The 21,224-nt window shown below is 38.8% G+C and overlaps 1 protein-coding gene across 5 annotated transcripts in view; it reads left to right on the forward strand.

Moving 5' to 3' along the window:
- The first annotated feature begins 7,989 nt into the window (after nucleotides 1–7,989).
- SPOCK3 (SPARC (osteonectin), cwcv and kazal like domains proteoglycan 3) overlaps nucleotides 7,990–21,224 on the forward strand; it is a 214,851-nt gene continuing 201,616 nt past the window's right edge. For 4 of the 5 annotated variants that reach the window (XM_086611596.1, XM_086611597.1, XM_086611598.1 and 1 more), the window contains exon 1: nucleotides 7,990–8,163. In XM_086611596.1, coding sequence (XP_086467722.1) covers nucleotides 7,990–8,163 — 174 coding nt within the window. Of the gene's footprint in view, nucleotides 8,168–21,224 lie in introns of all 5 variants that reach the window. The other variant, XM_086611595.1, reaches the window with a different exon arrangement.

Here is a 21,224-nt window from a genome sequence, read left to right on the forward strand (position 1 = left end):
TGAAAAATGTCTGAATGTTGAAAAAAAATGAAAAATGTCTTAATGTTAGAATTTTATTTGTCATTAAATAATTTTCTTGCTTGGCACATTATGTATAGGTTAAAGCTATTGTTAAGAGAGACATTGAAGAATTTTAAGAACCCTGTCTCTTCAAAATAAGATGTAAAAGCAGACAATGGCTTGTGGTCGGGAGAGTAAACATTAGAAAGGAGATTAATTAGCATGCCAAAAGATCTTTACTAAGACGAGAAGAATACAATGGGGCTGAAGATCTCCAGCTGTGCAGAACTATCAGGAAGGAGGAAAAAGTGGTAAATGAAGAATCTAAAAGGACCCCTACCTGTTTAATCAACCACAATGATAAGAATAATTCATGGATTTTTCAAACTGTACGATGAAGAGACATTTCTTAAGAGGTGCTGGTGATCTCAGTAGTAAGGAAAAACAGAAGAGCTTCTTTCACAGAGAAAATGAAGAAAACAAGTTTTGTGCAGATACGTAGCATGCATTTTTTTCATTTTATTTTCATTCTTATTCAAAAGAATGAAGACCTAATCTGCATAGTAACTACTACCTGAATTGAGATTTATAAAAACCAATTTTGTTACGTATTTCCTCCTCTAGCTTTATCTGCACTAGAAACACTTGCTCAAATAAGTTATATGAGTGGATTTGCAAAATGATTCTTATAACTTATTTCAGACCTGAAAATCCATAATGAAATAAGGTCACCCAGCAACAATGTACTTTTCACATCATAGTTTCATCCATAGTACCTTTTGTTGGGCATAACTCAAATTGTACCTCTGTATTTCTGATCAATAGATTTGGATTAACGGGAAACTTTCAGTGGGTAAAAGTAGCTAATTCTCTTTGCATATCCTTATTTTTCATTTTCGCTTGAGGATGAAAAACATGTGTGGAAGACCTTCTCCAGTCATACACTTTGGAAAACAGAAACTATAGGGAATAAGAATTAGAAAACTGCTGACCTACTCCTTAAACTTCTAGGATACTTAATTAAATAAAATCGTGAAGTAAACAGTTTTCCTCCTCTTGGGACCTGAAGGAACAAAATCACACAACTGAACAAAATCATCATATAGCTTGTAATATGTACACTCCTAATGACGAAGTTCATTAAAGCCAAAAATATGAATTTCAAAGTATGTCTTGAATGATAAGTAACAGAACAGAATCAGGGGAATAGAGTGGCCGTTGAGTTCACTCTACTGATAAGGAAACCTGAACTCACAAATGTTCTGAATTGCTTCTATTGAGATTTTATGGTGTAAGATGATTAAAACAGGTCACCATCCAACAGACCAAGCTCTACTGGGCTTCCCAACCTTTTTTGGTGCTTAAATGGAATCGAGTTTGAAAATCCAACCTCAGCTACAGAAGCTGAATACTTCTGTATGTCACATATAAAATAGCTAGAGATGCCTAAACTAGGAAGGTGTTTTTTCAAGAAGATTGTGAATAACACATGAAGGTTTTAACAGGCATTACTTTAACTTGACTTCAGTTAAAGGGTCCATCCATCTCATGATGTTATGTCTGTTTTGTTCACAGAATATCTACTGCGTAAAATGTTTGTTTTGAAAGGGTATGTCTGGGACTAGGGCACAGGGAGATGTTTGCCTTTTTCTGGAAGATGTGATGTGTGTCAAAAGAAACTCCTGGGTAGGAAAATATTCTGGTTTTTTACAGAATTACTGAGGGCAGTCAGATGAGAAAGCTTTTCAGTTTATAATTAATAAACTGCATCTAAAAGGCTTGGCTTGACATGCAGACATAGAAGATTGTCCTTAGCATCAAGACGCTGCATATCATTGTGTTCTAAATTTTAACATACAGTTTAAATTGTTCACTAGATATGAAGAGAGTTTTGAATTTTTGAACATTGGGAACTACAAAATTTAATTGCATGCTTTCCTAAAGATATAACCTTCACAATGACAACAACTGAAAATATTCAGTAGCCAAAGTGAAAAATTAAGATTTCATATCTATACAAGATATTTTTCTTGAATAGGCTGGGTCAAACATGAGCTGTTGAAGTTGGTGTGGAAGTTACAGTTCTGCAGCTTGCATTACATTAAAAGTCAGATCTTGCTGTGCTTAGCAGCTTTGGATGAAGAGGAACTCAATCCCATGAAATTCTCCTATTTCTGAAGGCTTGAGTTCTAAGATTTGTCTATGTGAGCTCCTGTTGCATCTGCTGTTGTTGTTGGGGCTATATAGAATGGCAGAAAGATTAGATGAGATGTCAGGCAGAGATGTCATACCAGTAAGAAGATGATCTTTTTTTGATTTCTAAGCTTGTGAGGACTTTGCTCCCACCTTTCTTGAGATGGTCTTCCGCCCCTCATCTTGGACAAGCCCGTTCATCGATGCCTTATTCTGAAGGGTATATAAGCTGTCAGTAAGAACAGATAGATGTGTGGTTAATGTTGATCACCTGATGTCCCATACTCTCTGGATCTTTCTGTACGGTTTTTGGCTTTTTGACAGTAGTTGTGTCAGCAGAGAGGCACAGATGTTTCGGAATCTAATCATATTCATGAAGAATGAGAACTATGAGCATCTTGGAGCATTTACCCCACAGGATAAATATTAAGGATTAAACTGCAATAATAGCAGAAGAATACGGAAAATCATAGAAGACCAAATACATTAAATCTCGAGGTCTGCAGCGGCCTGAAGTAGAAGACGAAAGTCAAAGAAGATTATGAGAAATGAATATTTCAAAGCAGTTCAAGAAACAAGTGCCAAATGCCAAGAGGAAGCTGAGATGCAGCTAGCAAACGACATCAAGGTTCATGAGAAATCAGTATGAACATGGTATGTATTAGTATAAAGAGGGTAAAAGAAAGGTAAGTGTCCTTTGTAGGGGAAGAATATAGTAAGCAGAGAAATGAAAGAAACAATCATTTAAAACCTATGTACCAAATGTCAATGGCATGTAGGTGGTTAGCTCGGCTATCATGGCAATGATAAAAAAAGAAAGGGCTTAGATAAGACTGAGTAAAAATTCTAACAACTAAATTTTGTTCTTTTTTTTTAAAGTGTGATTGTTTTAATTATTTTATGAACTCTGTCCCCAAATATTTACAAAATTATTTGAAAGGATCTCAGAATTGTTATCAGTTGCTTTTGAAAAACTGTAGCGAACAAGTGGGGTACCAGATGACTGTAAAATAGACAATTAGAAGGTTTTTAAAAAAGATATCTTCAAAAAAGTGGGGTTGAAAAATAGTCAGAAAAAAAAAGGGTTGAAAAATAGTCAGAAAATGACTGCTCTCAATTTCTACAAAATACAGGGACGGGTAATTCTGTATGCTATTTCTAAGTGTCTGGAAGATATCAAAAAGATGCATAGCAGTCAGCATGAATTGGAGACAACAAATTGTATCAAGCTCAAATAATTTCTGTTTATGAAGTAATTCTTCTGCTCCGTTCAACAGTGGGCAGGCATAAACAAGGTATTCTAGTGTTCTAGGCACTGATGATGAAAAAACAGCCTGATTTGAAAGATTCAACAGGATAATAAAGAAAGTGATCAGAGATCTCAAAACCAAGGTGCAAGATTAAAAAAAAAAAAGGTAAAAATATGGTAATAAACATATCACAGGGAAGAAATATGGAATGGGGTAACAAGAGTTTACAATATAGAAGAGACTGATGAATAGGGGAAGTTTGTAGTTTCTTCTTCATGCTTTTGGTCAACAGGACTCACTGTAAAAAGTCATAAACTTAAATTGCAACAAGAGAAACATTTCAGGTACTGGAAATCTCTTCTGAAATTAGAATGGTAAAAGTCACTGTCATAGATTAGTGTGGAGTTTCCATCACTGACAGAGGCTCCACCAGTCTGCCGTCTAAAAATAGATCTAGATCGACATCTGCCAGGAGTGACGAGGTATATCTGGTTTTGCTTGTGGGCAATGGGATAGCTAGATGTTCCCTTGGGATTTACTACAGTGTAACTTTAAAAAAATTGTGTTGGCTGCAAAGGCTGTGTTATTATATTTGAATAAACCATTTGCAGGAAGCAGGTAAAGCACTTTTGAGACGCAGTGTTCAGGGCGTTCACTACTTTGCATTTCCTAGTAATTTCTCAGCATGTCCCTTTTATTTCTTCATTAACCTATAGATACAAACCATTCTTCCAATGTATCCCTTGGCGCTTCTATTACATAATTACAACACTCTTTTATATAACATACTGATGTGTATACAAAATACTTATTTACATGTGTAGTCCCTCTTTTCTCATCTGTCCATCCTTTTCCTTATGCAACATCCATATTGTTTACAACAATCTTGTAACCTTCTACAAGCATTTTACCAGCTACACCATCTTCTTGCTATCTCCCTGCAGGCTCCATCAGCTAGTCAGAGTAAAGCAACCTGAATAGTTATGATTTTAATCTAGTAAGTCTCTAATATTTGAAAAATCGATATTACTGAAAACTTGGAAAATATATCATACTTTGAAATTGAGAAGAAAGACAATTTTTTATTAATAACAGCAATCTTTCCTAAGTGGGCAATGATGAAAAGAGCTGTTAGTCAGAGTTTCTAAACTCTCAGTTTAAAATTATGTACTTGTTACCTTAGTATTATTCTCATATCACTACTCCAGTACCGGATACCCTGTCACATCTTAAAGATGTTATTGTTAGGCGCATCGATACGTAACAATACAGGTATATTGTCTGTTAGAAATGTATGTGCATTTTAAATAAAGGAAAGAATAAATCTCGAGATACATAAATTTAATCTTTGAAGAGCAGTGAAATTATTCAAGAAAAAAAGAAAACATCTTAGTTTTGTATCTTCAAAATGCCATTTCATTCAAGTATCATTTTTTGTGTGCTTGAATAAATGGAATTACCAACTTGTGTAAAGTCCTTGATAAGAATGAGGCTCTTAAACCAATTATGTGGAGATCAGAGTGCTTAAAATTATAAGGAATACATTTAGAATTATTAAAGGCTTCAAGTAGCTTGGTTCAGGCAAAATTACATATAATTGATCATTTAGTATGTGTCGTCAGTCAAAACTGCAGTCATAGGTGTGGAAGATCACTTTTTAGACAAATCGCAGTGAAACTTTTGTAAAACCCAAATCATTCCAGAGCTCCCTTTTCTAAGGATTTGTACAGAACACAAATTCCAGCCACTTTGTTCCTCTTCTCTAAGTATGGAAACATGCACCACAAGTTAAAAGTACTGAATAATATTATCTGGATGAAAATGTGAAACACAGATGAAGCAAAACGAAAATAGATTACCTTGATTGCTAGGTAAGTGAAACCACAAATTTGTGGATTGGGATGCTTTTGAAAAAGTTTAAATAAGTGATTCTTTAAAAAAAGAAAAAAATCATTGGCTTTATAGAGAAATTTCTTCTTTGCCAAAGGGCAAAATGATTTGTAGAAAATTAACATTAAGACTGACAAACACAAACTGAATTGTCAGAGAACGATTGTATAAGGGACTGACTCTATAACCCACCCTGAAAATAACATGACTGTTTTATTGATTCTTATTTAGCCTCTGTGCAGTCCTTCTATCCCTTTGCTTTGAATTTTGTGATCATTTATTACAGAATATAATATCATTCTGGATAGGTAGCATTTTCAGAGTCAGGGACATAAATCCTAATCTGGCAATCATCCTCTATATCTGCCAGACTGGTGACAAGATTCTCATTGATTTTAGTGACACAGGTTTAAGAACAAAATGGCATGTATTATGCAGTGTAAGATGCAGGGTAGCGAATTTGATTCGTACTTTACTATCTGTCTCCAGTTACAGTTTATGACCAACCTCAAAACTTGCTAACATCAGTCACAATCTCATATTCACTTCTCTATTTGCATGAAGTGACATTTTTCTTATTATTAGATCTGAGAATCTCTTGATGGACTTGGCCCCAGTTTCAAGTCTGAAAGTAACTCTCATTTTTTACCATGGAAAATACTTCCAGATACTACACTAGGAGTGTTGTGTTCTCTTAACATACTTAGCAACCTTGTGGTGGGTTAGCCTTGGCTAACAGCCAAACTTCCACCCAGCTGCTCACAGAACCCCTGCCTCTTAGGACAGGGCAAGAAAATGGGAAAAACAAGAACGAGAAGGCTTATGGGTTAAGATAAAAGTAGGGATATTGCTTACCAATTACTGTTGCAGACAAAACAGACCATTTGGAGAAAATTCATTTATTGTCAATTAAAATATTAATGTAATTGTTAACTTGGGCAGTGGGAAATATCAAGAAGATGCACATTAGAACAACACCTTTTCTCCCCCCTTTCTCAGCCTCAGCTTCACTCCAGACTCCTGTCTCTGACCAGCACCAGGGGAACTGAGAGGGGGTACAGTCAGCATGTAATGGTTTCTCTTCACCGCTCCTTCTTTCTCACGCTTTTCCTCTCCTCTGGCATGGCTTCTCCACAGGCTGCAGTCCTTCAGGAAAATGTGCTCTGGTGTGGGCTCGCCACAATTCCTTTGGGTCTGTCCATTTGCTCTGGCGTGTGTCTTCCATGGGCTGCAGTGTGCTGCTACGGAGCATCTCCACCTCCTCCTCCTCAGTCTCTGTCTTTGGTGTTCCCTTTTGTTTCTTATTCTTTTTGTTCCCATCTCCTCTCTCCACAAAGCATTTTCTGCCTGCTACGCTTTCACAGAGACACCACCAGCTTTGCTGATGGGCTCACCTATGGCCCGCAGTACCTCCTCTGTGGAGCTCGCAGGAACCAGCTGTCCCCACCCAACACGTGGCAACCCCATACCTCTTCCCACAGAGGCCACCTCTGCAGTCCCTGTCCCCCTCCTGCTACCAAAACCTTGTGACATACAGCCAATACAAACCTAAAAAGCAGCGTGCTACTTGAGTCTAGGGAGTAAAGTTAATGCTACAAAATTAGATGAATTAGGTCAACAGGATGACATATGGAATTCACAATTAAATACGGAGTCAGCCATGCTGGAAAGGTACTTGAACTATTTATGCACCTTGCTCATTTCTAAATCAAATTTAGCTAATTCAGGAAAGAGACCGGATGTCACTGAAGGCTTTGAGTCCCCATACGGCTGCAGTTAAAAACCCTAACGAACAGTCAGAAAGAGGGGGAAAGAGAGCACGATTGTTACAAAAGGGAATAACGCAGGCGGCATTACGATGCCAGCGTTCGGAGGTGATGCAGGAGCTTGCATGTCTCCTTCTCCCTAAGGTACAGGAAGTTTTCTCTTGAAATCTCTGGGAATTTTTAAAGATTGTATCCACCTAAGGATTTTCGCAGACTTAACTCGGGGTACGAGGTGCCAACATAGCCGTAGGAAAGTTGCAGCGGCTTCCACCCTCACCTGGAGGTGCCGGCGGCGCAGCGCGGCTCCTGCGGGGCCGTGAAGGGCACGACGAAGGTGGCCCGTGAGACCGGCGGGTGCCGCAGGTGTCTCCGGCGGCGGGCGGGCCGCGGAGGAGGCGGGGGGCCAGAGGCGGAGCCTCGGCCCTGCCGTGCGGCGCGCACCGCGGGGCTCCGCCGGAGAAAGCCCCTCCCGCCGCCCGCCCGCAAACCGCTGCCCCGCGCGGCGTCGCCGGCGGCAGCGCGGGGAGCGCCGCGTGGGCGGAGCGGGGCGGGGCGGGGCGAGGGGCGGGCGGAGCGCGCGGAGCGGACGGCTGCAGACGGCGGCGCGTGCGGGGAGGGAGCGGGCCGCCTTTCCGGCCGCGGCGAGGAGCGCGGTTGCGGGGCGAACAGCAAGGTGACGGGCTGGGCAGGGGCCCCTTCCTCTCCCCCTTTTTGTCCGAGTGCTCCGCCTCGGGCTGCCTTTCCCGCTTCTCCCTGCGCACCCCTTGCCCCTCTCGGGTGGGCGAGGAGGCCCGCTGCCGGCGGCTGTCCCGGTCCCCCGCCGGCTGCCCCCGGCTCGAGGTTCGGCTCTGGTGTGGGTAACCCCCCTCCTCGTGTCTCCTCTCGCCCAGATGCTCAAGGTAGCAGCCTTGGTGTGCGTGTGTGCAGCAGCCTGGTGCAGCCCGGCGCTGGCGGCGGCGGCCGGGGGCAGACCGGACAGCGGCAATTTTCTGGACGATAAACAATGGCTCACGACCATCTCCCAGTACGACAAGGAGGTCGGGCAGTGGAACAAATTCCGAGACGTAAGTTCGACCCTTCCACCCTGCCAGCCGGCAGCCGCGCCCGGCCCGCTCCGCTCCCCCGGCAGCCCCGCGGCTCGGGGCTGGTTCCGTTCGCGGAGGGAAGAATCGCTTGGGCAGCCGGGGCTGGGGAGCAGCCTCAACTTACCCCCTTCTTCCCTAGTTTTAATTTTTATTGTAATTCCCGGTGGCGCTTCGGCAGGAGGAGGGAGGTCCCACCGGGCAGCTCCCGGTGCGCTGCTGCCGCTGAGCGGCGAGACCTCCCGGTGTGTCCCGGGCCGTGCTGGGCGCCCTGCCCGCACCTCCGGGGCCCAGCGGGCCGGGCCGCGGGAGCCGGTTCCCGCCGTGCGGGTCGCCCGCCAGCCGTTAAAAGGCGGCGGTGGTGGAGGGCGAGTTGCGTTTGTCCTTCCTTCTCCCCGTTTCCCGCCCCGCAGCGGGAGCGGCGGTGGCTGCGGGAAGGGCTGCGGTGGGGGCGCGCGCTCCGCCGAAGCGGGGTTAAGGCCGGGGGAGCGTGGGGGGGGCACGGGGCTCGCCTCCTCGCCGCCCTGCGAGCCACTGCCGCCTGGAAGCGTGCGCCGGGCGGGGCTGCCCGGTCTCACCTTGCCGCTGTCGGAAGTGGCCAGAGGGCGGGCTGGGGGTGAAGGGGCTGTGCGTACAGCCGGGGTGGGTGTGTGTGTGTGTGTGAGGGCTTTGTGGGGGGGTGCTGGAGTGCGGGTCGCGGCGGGGAGGTCCGCTGAATAAGGCGCTCGGTTGTGCAAATGGTGGGTCCGGAGCGCCTCGCACGGGGTGCGTGAGCACCGCCAGACCCGCTCTGACCCGAATCTCGTCGGTTACGAAACGTGCCGCTGCGAGGCGGCTCCCCCCCTCCTGGGTGCTGCCCTCCGCGCTTGGCTCGTTCTCTTCGTTGCGAGTTGGGTGAAACTCAGTCCCTCTTCAAAAATCCGTCACGTTTCTTTCCACCAGAAACGTTTTCCTTGGTCTTCCAACGTCCTGCTTTCTTCGATGTTGCTTTTAAAAAATCTGAATTCCAGACGTGCAAAAGCATTTTCTGTTTAGCTTTACTGTATTGCTTACTGGAATTCTTTGATTTGATGTAAAGCGTTGATTTGGTTTGCAACTTTGGAGTCAACAGGTTTCTCGTGCTACAGCTTGCTGGTGACTGTGGTTTGCTATAGCGAAGTAAATGTCTCTGAGAAGTCTCTTTTATTTTTTCGAGAGCTATAGTGTACTTGTGATGCATGTATTTACTGGATTTCTGTATGTGTTGCGTGTGGGATGTGAACTTGGCTATTTCTGTTAAGTAACTAGGAAAGAAGAGCTACTGTTAGAGTTGTGGGATAAGTTACTTCACCAATAGTTTCTATTAAACAGCATAATTTTAGTGTCTGAGAACACTCAAATTAGTGTTCAGATATTTTTGTTTGCTTTGAATATCCTAAAAACTTCTGTTCGTGTGGGAAAAAAAACCCTGTTCAGTGTACTGTGCTTTGGGAGCTGTGATTTTTAGGAAAAAAATATGCAGTGCTGTATAAATGTTTTAGGATGAAAGACTGCTGCTAGAAAACTCCAAGATAAGCAGATCAGTTATGTTTTATAATTGGGCAAAGTCATTTACGTAAAGACTACCCTGCAAGGCTGAAGAAGCTAAGTGCTCTCTAATGCCTGTCTCCTGGGTGCCCGCTGACATGTAATATTGGATATTAGCCAGATAATTTATTCTGTGACAAGTAGGTGTCCCCAAGGGTTTTAAGAGTGACTGCTTTGAGGAGGTGCTGCATACCGATTCTTCTGAGGCAATTTACAAATATGCTGGCTTATTTATTTTTACGCTGTTTAAGTTTTGTAAGGCTAGTACTTCAGTGAGGAATATGCTTTTACTTCTTGTGCAGAGTGCTTATATCCTATTGATTGGTACTCAATCTGGAATATTTATGGATGGCCCTAATACTTCACAAGACTCTCCCTTTAAAGCATGGATGGTTTTCAGTAATTCATAAGATATAATTGTAAAAAAGCTGAAAATTGTGAATTAATCTGCCTGCACAAGAATGCTTTAGAGAAGTATCTTACTTTGTAAGAGGCACTGATCACTTATCCTCCTTAAATATAACATGGTAGAGAAGTTTTATTAACATCCTACAGTTTTAAATAATTAGTAAATTTTCTTGTATGACTGTAATTTGTTGGTTTTGAAATTGTGATTTGATTAGTGATTCAAATGTTGCCTCCTGTTAAGGAACAGCACAACTGCATTTAAAACGTATATAGGGGTCACTGTCTTATAGAGTCAAAATCAAAATAAAGTTATGCAAGGCCTATGTTTGTAATTTAATTCTCTGGTCGGAGAGCAGCATATCTTTTGCGGGCTTTAAACACCCTACAGATGTAAGGGTGAGATGGAATTCTGGTGTGAAAAGAAGTATTTAAAGGCTTAACTTAAGACTTAACTGACAGGACTGATTAATGTGGAAGATAATGACCCTGACTTCTGGCTCATTGGCTCAGTTTCTTAAGAGTTTTAGATCACAGTGAGAAAGAGCGTAGTCGTTCAGAAAGGGAACCCTTACAAAACCTAATAGATCAGCATATGATCTTTTATTAAAAAAAACCCCAAAACCAAGCCAAAACAAACTCAGAAAACTTGAACCTAACTTGCTTATCCTCTAAAATGTGATTTGTCAGTAAAGGTTATTATTAACATGATAATATTAGCTAAGATCTTTCCAGTACTTTGTACAGGCAAAACAGTAACTGACTCTTCAATGCTTTTGAAAGATCTTGATCATTCTGACAAATTTGTGGAAAATAGTGAAATAAGTCTAAGCAAGAACTGTGCCTTAATGTGGAATAGTGGGAAGCTAGGTGCATGTTAGAGGCTGTCCTCTCACATTTTTCTTGTGCAAAAATTGAGAATGGGCTCGCTCTTAAATAGGAGGCTTTCCATTTTAAATATGTACGGCAGAGGGGAGTGTGTTCTTCATATGTCAATATCAACTCTCCCAACTTGTATGTGCAAGCCAAACGTTTTGAGTTATATACAAGGAAGGATATATTTACTTTTTGCCTCTAGTAGCTGGGGAGGAAGCGTTTCTAACCCAGTCTTAGGGCTGCTGCAGTTCAGTTGCTGCGTAGCTGCAGTTCTTCAGCCCGTCAGTAAAATAAGTCTCAGGGTTGATGTGTTTATTAAGGTTTTTCAAGCAGCCTGGTTAGGCTGCTTCAGCAACTGATGGTGTCACAATGCTGGGATGTCCTAGCCTGTGTGTGCACATCCTTTATTTATTTCATGCTTGGGAATTGAGGTTCTTTAGTAGATGCTAAGTTAGGGGAATCTTCTTTCGTGTTTTGTTATGTTTATAGTGCTTTGTGCTAATGGTCTTGTCTCTGATGGCTGCACCAAACATTTGATAAAAATGTATATATAAACGACAGTTTGTCTGAAATGAAGATTATTCCTTTTTTTAAAAAAAGTAATTAGGTAATGGCATTATATTTATACTCTTCTACTTAGAACATCCTAAATCTTATATATCAAATATTCGTTACTCATAATGCTGTAAATCTGTGGAGAAAAACAAAATATAGGAATAATTCTTTATTACTTGATTCTAAGTAATAGTATTATTTTTAAGCCTAGAGCAAAACGTAACGACTTTGTCAGTTATAATCACTTTGTCTTTTTATGTGATCTTTATAGCTAGTTGACAAAATTTCACACAATCGTATTTACTGTATTACTGTGTGAAAGCCTTTCAGAAATTTTGATTTTTATTTCTGTAAAATTCCATGAATCAACATTCTTTAGAGTAACTCATTTTAGTCATGGATATGTGCAAACAGTGTCCTATCTGTTCATTAAAAGGACTGTATAACAAATGTATTTTATATAGTAAATTTTAAATTTTGCTACTTAAGGAGAGTTATTGGTATTCTAACTTGCTTGTTACTGATTTTTACATTTTCTTTTCAATGAGATCGTAATTTAAGCTATTCCTATATTTAGAAATTTAAGATGCACCAGGAACTTTGTAGTGAAAGATACTTGTGTGGAGTTTATTTGCATACTACAACTCAACTACGGCATAGTATTGTTATGAAATAGTATGATCAGTTGTGTCATTCCACAGTGTTACTATCATCCTACCATATTAACACACTTATCAAAGGTGAAGGAGGTAGAACAAAGTTAGAGTAACAGACCTTAAAACCTATCAACTCTGAGGGGAAGTTTGCACTGCTAATACTAGCTTTTACTCTGCTTCACTATGAAGTATCCTCACATTGACCATCAAATATATTGCCTTCTATAACCATAGAATCATAGAATCATAGAATGGTTAGGGCTGGAAGGGACCTTCAAAGGTCATCTAGTCCAACCCCCCTGCAAGGAACAGGGATATCTCCAACTAGATCAGGTTGCTCAGGGCCTTGTCCAACCGGGCCTTGAACGTCTCCAGGGATGGAGCATCCACCACCTCTCTGGGCAACCTGTTCCAGTGTTCTACCACTCTCATAGTAAAAAATTTTTTCCTAATATCCAACCTGAACCTACCTCCCTCTATTTACATTTGGCAAGTTTGGGCAGCTCATGTCGGCCTCCCAAATGAGTCTTTTGAAATTATTTAAAGAATATGTTTTTCCAACATCAGCGAAATCTAAACCTCTGTGTTTGTAAAGGAGATGAATTGAATGCTATATCTCCATACCAATTCAGTAATTGCCAGCATTTGTTATTCTTTTGTCTGTTTGGAGGTTCAAGACTTCTCAAAAAAAAGCCCCTCTTCACCCTCGGCCCCCAACTAAACTCCTCACCAACGATATACCTGGTGTTTCTTTACTGTTGTGAGCAGAACATCTCTGCCCAACTGTACATCTGTTCAACTAAGAAAGCCAAAGACTGTTTTAAAAAGGATTCATCACAGTTTTTTGCACTTCATTATGTGATCACCATGTAAATACTTGGAAGATTTTCATGTTTCCAGAGTGGAGTATCAATAACCTTATTTGAAGAGCAGAAGGGCTTCTGTTCAACAAGTTTTTCGCGTTAGGCTAGAATCCCTCGTAGTTTATGGAGGATCTTGGATGTAGTTTGGAGTAAGTCAGTATTTATGATTGGATAGTACAGCACTCATCAGTCTTTCCTCACTGACATTAACTCATTAGGTGTGAAAATAGGCTTATTTGTCCTGTGCTTTTTATGGTTCAGGGTAAATAAAGCACACCTCTTTCCTTGTTAGTGGGTAGGGCAGCTCTTTTACTGCGTGTATATGTTTTGATAGAAAGGTATGTTTATGACATCAGGAAAAAGTGAAACTGCAGAACAGGAAAGATGAACTGCTTCATTATGCTCTTCTAGGCCTAAGTTAAAGCAAGAACTTGCTAAAAAGTTAAGGTTACTTTTTGGATTAGGGCATTGAATCTGTTTTCCACATGCTAGTTTGTTACTTGAAACTGGTTATTGGATATTCTGAAGTGGTATCAGTCCTTCTCTTTTTTTTGATGACTTATTTAATATGATCTTAGTTTTATTAATGTGGTGAAGAAGGAAAAAGTTCGAAACCTAGGAGATCTGACTGACAGCAAGAATGAGTGTTTCGTACCTATGCATACAATTACTACCTTTGAAATGAAACAAATAAAGTAAGACTTGACCACTGTTTTTTAAACTGTGAAATATAGGCAAATGTTAGGAATTTGCATTAATTTTAATTAACGAATGAAATTTAAGAAGCTGTTTAATTGTTCAGCACTTCTAAACTCAACATGGCAAGTTATAATGGGAAGGAGTAAGGGAAATTTTAAATTTTTGTTTCTTCTGTGCTGTGGAAAAAGGCTTCTGATTCTTTATTTGTGCTTTTAGTTTGCTCTCAAGAATGAATTTCTTTTTTTCACCTGTTTTTTTTTTCCTCTGGTCTGTTTTTGCTGCTTGTTTCTAGCGACAAGTATTTTTTGTCTGCAAAGGCAGAGTCTACTAATCTCAAACTATTGTTAACATTGAACTCAACTCTTGGAAGGCATTAGCTTGAAAGCTCTTTATATAGCTAACATTTAGGAGTTAAGTAAACTGTAATGTGCTTTTCCTTAGATTGCCCTTATAATCTAAAGTAAAGCTGATAACATTGTTTCATCTTATCTTTATCTCCTTTCCCTGAAGAATAATCTTTATTTTATTTGCTGTAGGTTGTTTAGTGGATACAGATACCCAGTCTTCTCTTGTCTTACCATTAAATCTTATTGGGATTGACTCTAGCCATCTGTGCTTATTATAGTGTAGTATAAATAGCTTTGTAATACTCTAATAGATGGTAACAGTAACAGAAACTGCATAGGCTGTCTTTGCTTTACAATCAGAAGGAAAAGATGTCTGGAGCAAGAGGTATTTTATAAGGGGAAGCTGAAGGTAGAAAACAATGGAATATGGATGGAATTAGAACATATTTTCAGACTAACACCATCAATTCTTTTTTTCCATCTCCTCCATCTCTATTACTTCATGATCATTGAAGCATTTGAAGTAACTAGCTGTTGAAAGGAGAAATAATAGCTTAGTTATCTTAATGTGTTTGCAAGTCTTGACCAGTTTTCAAGCATAACTCTCCTTGAAATAGGCACTTAGGTTTAAATAGTCACATGTCATGTCTGTGTCAGCCTGTGTCTTCCCCCCGCAAGATGTGCTGAATGAAATAAGGAAGTCTTTCAACAGTTGGTTATTTTTCTGTTACCCAGCTTTAGAGAAACTCCTAAATTTTCAAGCACAAAGAAACTTATTATAACTAAGGGATTTCTATCATTACATGAAAGGTACTTGTTAGTAAACTAGCTTCAGTTTTGCTTTGTCTATATTTTTCTAATGTAGACCTTTTTAAAAATTGTGGCATTGAATTTGCAGTGGTGGTTTTTACTACTGCGTATTTGTCTTAATCTGACATATTTGAATGTTTAGTAACCACAGATGAATGGCTTCTTTTTCTGCATCTGGTGTTAAGTCTCAATATGACTATGCTCGATGCTAAAAATCTGCCTTGTTTGGTTTAGAAACAAATGTTATGGAGGCAATGATAGTAAATGAGAACATACTATGTTGTATTAGAAGTTCTTGTAATTTTCATATTTTTTGAAGTTTAGTTTCTGAAAGAGAGATCTTGGTGGCTAGTAGTATCAGTGTTCAAAACTTTGCTGGGCGTGCTTACTTAATGAGAATAATAGTTACTTGTTAGATTTTTTTTTAATGATTTTTCACTTTTACTTTCCCATTTCACATTGATAGATTACAGTAGTGAAAATTACTATAGGAATTAATGATTTACCTAAGAATGGTGGTGCAGTGTAAGGTAGCAACCTCAGACAAGACACAAGGAGAGCCTTTATGAAATTGTAACTCATGACAAAGCTTTCACGTTACAGTGAGGATGTGATTTCACTGCTCTGAAATGACTTCAGAAATGACTGCTTTAAGAGAACACAATAAGAGAATGGGTTTATAAGATGTAAATCATTCAACTTTTTGGTGTTTTTCCACTTCCAGAGAATATATGTTGTCATTGAAGGCTATCCAGTGCTTGACGTTTTTCAGCAGAAAATTCTTTTGAACTAGTTTATTTTCTCAAGTGTAACCATTGTCTCGAAGGAGACTGTCAGTTCTCAACTTGTTTAGTATTTCTCTAAAAAAGTCTGCAAGTCATCAAATAATTTTATGTAGTGCACTTGCACTGGGGCCTACATACAGCTGAAAATTAACTCCTTTGACATTTTTGAGCTTTCATTGATGGTGAAATTCATTCTAGTTGTTAAATCTGTATAGCAATGAGAAGTACAAACTTAATCCTCAGTATATGCTTCCGAATATGGAAAATGGCCTGTGTTTTAACAGTTATTTATTAAAATAGAGGGAAGTTTTTAATAATTTATTAAAATAGAAGGAAGTTATTAATATGAAGACGGTGGGATATATATTTAATGATGTGTATATCTTTAAGGATTTGGTGGTGGTTGTGTTGGTGACTGAGGCATCACTTTGACAGAAAACACAAACAATGATTCTTGTAAGCAGAATCAATTGGCTGGTATGTAAAGCCGCAATGCCAGGAATCCCTTTTTGAAGTAATCTTCCAGCCTTTTGCAGAAGAACAACTTAACAAGTTTGGTTGTATTTAGGAAGCCTACGTAAAACTCTGGAAACTCTTCGTGTTTGTAAAGTTTAGAGCCAAAATAGACCATTGGATTTGATAATATGCTTGCCTGTGCGTAGTGGCTCCTTAATTTTTATCCTGACAGGTTGCATTAAACTCAAAAATTCTAGTTGGACAACAGCGTTTCAGGAGGCTGTACTGTGTGCCAGTGGCACAGATGAAGATAAATTTGATCTCTAAGGTCTGCAATATGAGGGAATTAATTAGCTGGGGTGGTCCCAGGTGATCTAGGCAGTAAACTTATGCTGGTTTGCAGCAGAATAAGGAAGACCACCATTGAAGTTCATACTCATCTGATCTGGGAGAGTTTTGTTTTTTGGCCCAAATATGACAATGACTAGGTGCTTGATTAGTCTTTATTATGCTGATTTGCCATTTAAAAGGAATTCTACTGCCTGTGTAGCACTTTCTTGTGTATATTGTCAGTAATTGTGGCCAATTACTTTTCTGTGAAAAATCACAAATAATGTTGGGATACAAACCAATTCAAATCCTAAAGAAGATGGAAAAATGGCTTCTGAATTCCTGTTAAGATATTCACTGAGACACATATTTGTTGTCTTAATCCAGAGTGTGTTTAAACATACTAAGGATTAGATAGGAGTCTTGTTTCTAACATTCCAGAATGAAAAGCATGAACGTGGAGAGCTCGAGAGGTTCATAAATTCCAAAACCAGCAAAGGGCTATCAGATTGCTCAGTGTACTGCAAGTAGTGTGCAATATTTCTTCCGTGAACTGCATTAAAGCACTCTAAGTGCATATCTATTTTTCTGATTCATAATAAATCTAGCACTTCCCTCTTAAACTGTTAAGCTGTTTAGTTTTTCAACCATGTGCTTATTTTATTTTAAAGTCGAATGTATCTAACTTTACTCAGGAATTCTTGATAGGCAATTACAAGGTCCTGTTTTGGTGAAGTCTGTTACCTGGCTCATGAATGGACAGAATTTCTTTACACTAGTTGAAAGACTCAGTTATGTTAGGAAAAACAGGCATTGGTTCCACCTGTGATGTGATATTCATGGGCTCCTCAAAAGAAAATACTCTCTTGAAGAATGCAGGGATATATGGCCAAATCTTCATTGGAATTACTGTAAGTAACACCTTAACGAAGTGAAGTGTAACGTGATGATGAATAGTGGAGTTTCGCTCTGATATCTGCAGATGAGAAGATGGTCAAGAAGGGATATGCAGGAGACTGTATGTGGTTTTGTACTGCAGGTTAAACTAATATAGACATTAGAAGACTCAAAACACTTCAGTGTTCTTCACTTCATTAGGACTGAATGTGCATTTATAAACTGGATTCTACACAGCCTTAATCTTCAGGAACCTCTATGCCTGGTTTGGACAAACGCTACCATACCTTTCTGTCTTTGCTTACTTTTTGCATATTCTGGATGTTTACATTTCCTCTTTTTTTCCTTTCCTGCATAAAAATGATAGATTCTTAGGGCATATGAAAGTCACTTTTTTTCCTCCAAGTTTTCTAGATTTGAGTTGTAGCATAGCTTCTGTAAGCTGAAGACATGAGTAATTTTTTTCCACAGAAGGTTTTAAAGTATTAATATTATGGAGTATCTGATGTTCAACACATTGAAAAGTTGAGCTCTTATGTTTTTTATAGTAAATATGAATGCATGCCCTGCACATGTGTCAGTGCGTGCACACATACATGCACAGGCTAAGAGGTATCTCAGCTGAATAACAATTTAAAGAGATTTTACTCTGTCCATCCCTCATGCTGGGGCGCAAATTACCTCGCAGAATTTTAGAAGTATTGCATAGGTCTAACCTATCATGTCTGCAGATCTTATCTTACTACCAGATTTTGGTATCCCATTGATTGCAGATCCCTTTCGGATATATACTGAGTGTGACATGGATTTAACAATGTTTGTGGTATGCAGAATAAAATAATAATTCTGAATGCATATATCAAATATGAGAGGCAGTTGTCTACAATAATTTCAGTTCATTGACTGGAAGAAATACCTAATTTTTTACATCCCTTTAAGTCTCACATAAGAACAAAATTATATGACTATAAACGTCTAGAGATTTTTTGAGAAAATGTTTGTGTTGAATTCCAGTTTCTCCAGGAAAGGTAGGAGAAGGTATCAAAAATGTTTTAATAAAATTTTTTGATCTTATTCTGTGAAGCAAAACTGAAGTTAGAATCTAGTAGTGCTTATCTGGTAGTATAATATGATAGTATCTTATGCAGGTGGTTTTTTTTTTTTTTAATTGCACATCAACTTATTTTTAACTAAAGGAACATAAGGGAATATTCAGGATTTTTTTTTAACAGTTAGACTATGACTTTCCAGTCCAGTTTGAGTGTAGCTGGTCTATTCAACAGCATGAATGTTAGGAAAATTTTTCTTAAAATTTTGCGAGTTACTGTCAGACATTAATAATAATAAAAAGTTGAGCTTATTAACAGTATATGTATAATAGTGTTTTTCCACAGATATTTCTGCTTTTTAATCTTTATTCTAATACAGGTAAAGGTTAGTAATTTGCACATGGATAACTCCCACATACACAAATCCTGCTCTTGCTTGATTTTATCAGAAAGAACATTTTTTTTTTACTGAATAAATGTACCAGTTGAAGCTAAAATTTCTATAGCTGTAAGATTATACATGTGATTTATACAACTAATTTAAAGTATATATTGATGTTCATCATTTACTTCTACTGTGATAAAGCAAAATTAAGCTTGAAAATCAAGTAGATGTATTTTCAGATTTGACAACCGAATTTTTCAGTTGCTTAACTTAGGAAGCTTTAGCCAAACAGCTTGCTCATTAGACCAAGAAACCTGCCAAGAGTAATCAAGCATAGGGACGAAACAAAAGACATTGTGATTTACCGTTTTATGCTTGGCGTTTATCAAGAGAAGTGCTTGCTTGAACTAAAAAGGAGGAAAAAGAAAAGAAAAAAAATCTTCATAATGCTGAGTTAATTACTGTAATAAAATTTGAAAAACCTCAGTGATGTGTAGTCAACTAACCCTGTAATGCCTGAATTGTTATAGGAATTCTTTCAAATAATGTATTTCTAAGGAGTTTTGCAGGAAGTGAAGCACTTCTGCTAAAGTTTGGTGTAGTTTCTCCCTGCCTCCCCCCCTTATCAAACCTTCATTGGGAAGTTCATATCAAACATTCATTGGCATAATGTTGTGTTAAACTGGATGTCAGTCCAGCTTGTGTAGAGTTTTTCCTTGTCTAATCGAGATCACTGAGAATGTGTTCACTGATGTTTGTCAGAAGTGGAGTAAATATTTAATTATGCCAGTGTACTTATTTAAAATCATTATTTGAACATTAAGTCTACAAAACAGACTTTTGAATGTATTTTATTTCTTTTAAAAATGAAAAGAAAGCAAATTTGAACCGGAGAACTAAGTCATCCATGCAATGATAACTTTTTTTCATTAGACGAGCCTATCTAGTCGTCTGAAGTAGAATACATACCAAGATTTTGTGTGGTTGGGTGTGTGGCTTTTTAAAATCTTTTTGCTTTATTATGTATGTGGGAATTCTTAATTCGTTGGTACTTCTTGGAGCACAATGAAAACATTGTTTATTTCCTTTAAGCTACAGGATTTGATTGGGGATTTTAATTCTCTTTTTAAATTAATTGTTTTCTTGAATAAGTTGTTACTTGTGTTTTATTCTGCTCCCCTCCTTTCGCATTTCTGAGGTGAGGGTAGAAAACAATCTTTCAGTTTCACTGACCTGAATCAAAATATTTCATTTTGGCTAATTCATCAGAGAGGTTTTCTGCTTTTGTATTTATAGGCTGTGTCTGATTGATTTGCTGTGTTGCTTCATGGAGTTGTAGGTAGGTGCCTCTGTGCTGCCTTACATGCCAAGCTTCTACAATGAATTGCATATTGTATGATGCACTCCGCTTTCTCCTCTAGCGGAATCCCGTGTTGCACTGTGCAAAATGGTGCAGAGATTCAATTAAATGGGAGGGTGGCAATTACTGAGTAGAAAAAAAGAAAATCAGACAAGCATAAAAAAGCTGTGTGGTGCGTAGCAAGACAATATTACTGAGGCAAGATTTTCATCCTGTATCAGAAAGGCCATTTATATAGATAATAACACTATTAAAAGCTAAAGCTGAATAACTTGTTTTGTGAGAGGTATTAAAGCATCTGTTGCATGGCTTAATTCTGTGAGAAATTCTAACAGTTTATGGCAAAGCTGAACACTGAGATGGATTTACCTAGTATTTGTTTCTTTTATCTGAAATTGGATTTTATTTTATTCCTCCCCCCTGCCTCCCGGGATCTGATGCTGGACTAGATTGATCACTTAGTATAGTAATTCTTAGATGTCCAAAACAAGGCAGAAATCTGTAGGCAGTGCTTTATTTTGATTTGAGAATTATATGGTGTTTCTTTTTGTGTCAGAAATCTCATGTGAGCAAACTGCAGTGTACCAAGAAACCAGAGATCTAGAGCAAGTCAAAATCTGGTTTAAGTAAGATAGACCATAACATAATTCAAGCTAACTTTTTCAAACTCTGTAGCTTATTCTCTGTTCCTATTATGATATATCCTGCTTACTTCACTTGTCTTAAGAGTTCTGAAGTTCTGCTACACCGGTCTCAGCTTTGTTTTCTTAAAAGGTTAATGAGTCACTTGATGTTTCCAACATTTGTGTTTCTCCTCATCTTCATTCAGAAGTCTATTAAACTACTTCCCTCCTGTGCCTAGGCAACACAGACATGATATGTTGTATATGTTTAAATATTTTTTCTGAAACCAAAATGTTTTACATCACTTTCCTTTTATGAAGTTCACCAGAAAATTAGAAACGAGAGGATGATGAAATGAAAATTAAAATTGTATTGTCAGA

This window comes from Tauraco erythrolophus, chromosome 5 (genome assembly GCF_009769465.1).
Source record: "Tauraco erythrolophus isolate bTauEry1 chromosome 5, bTauEry1.pri, whole genome shotgun sequence".
NCBI lineage: Eukaryota > Metazoa > Chordata > Aves > Musophagiformes > Musophagidae > Tauraco > Tauraco erythrolophus.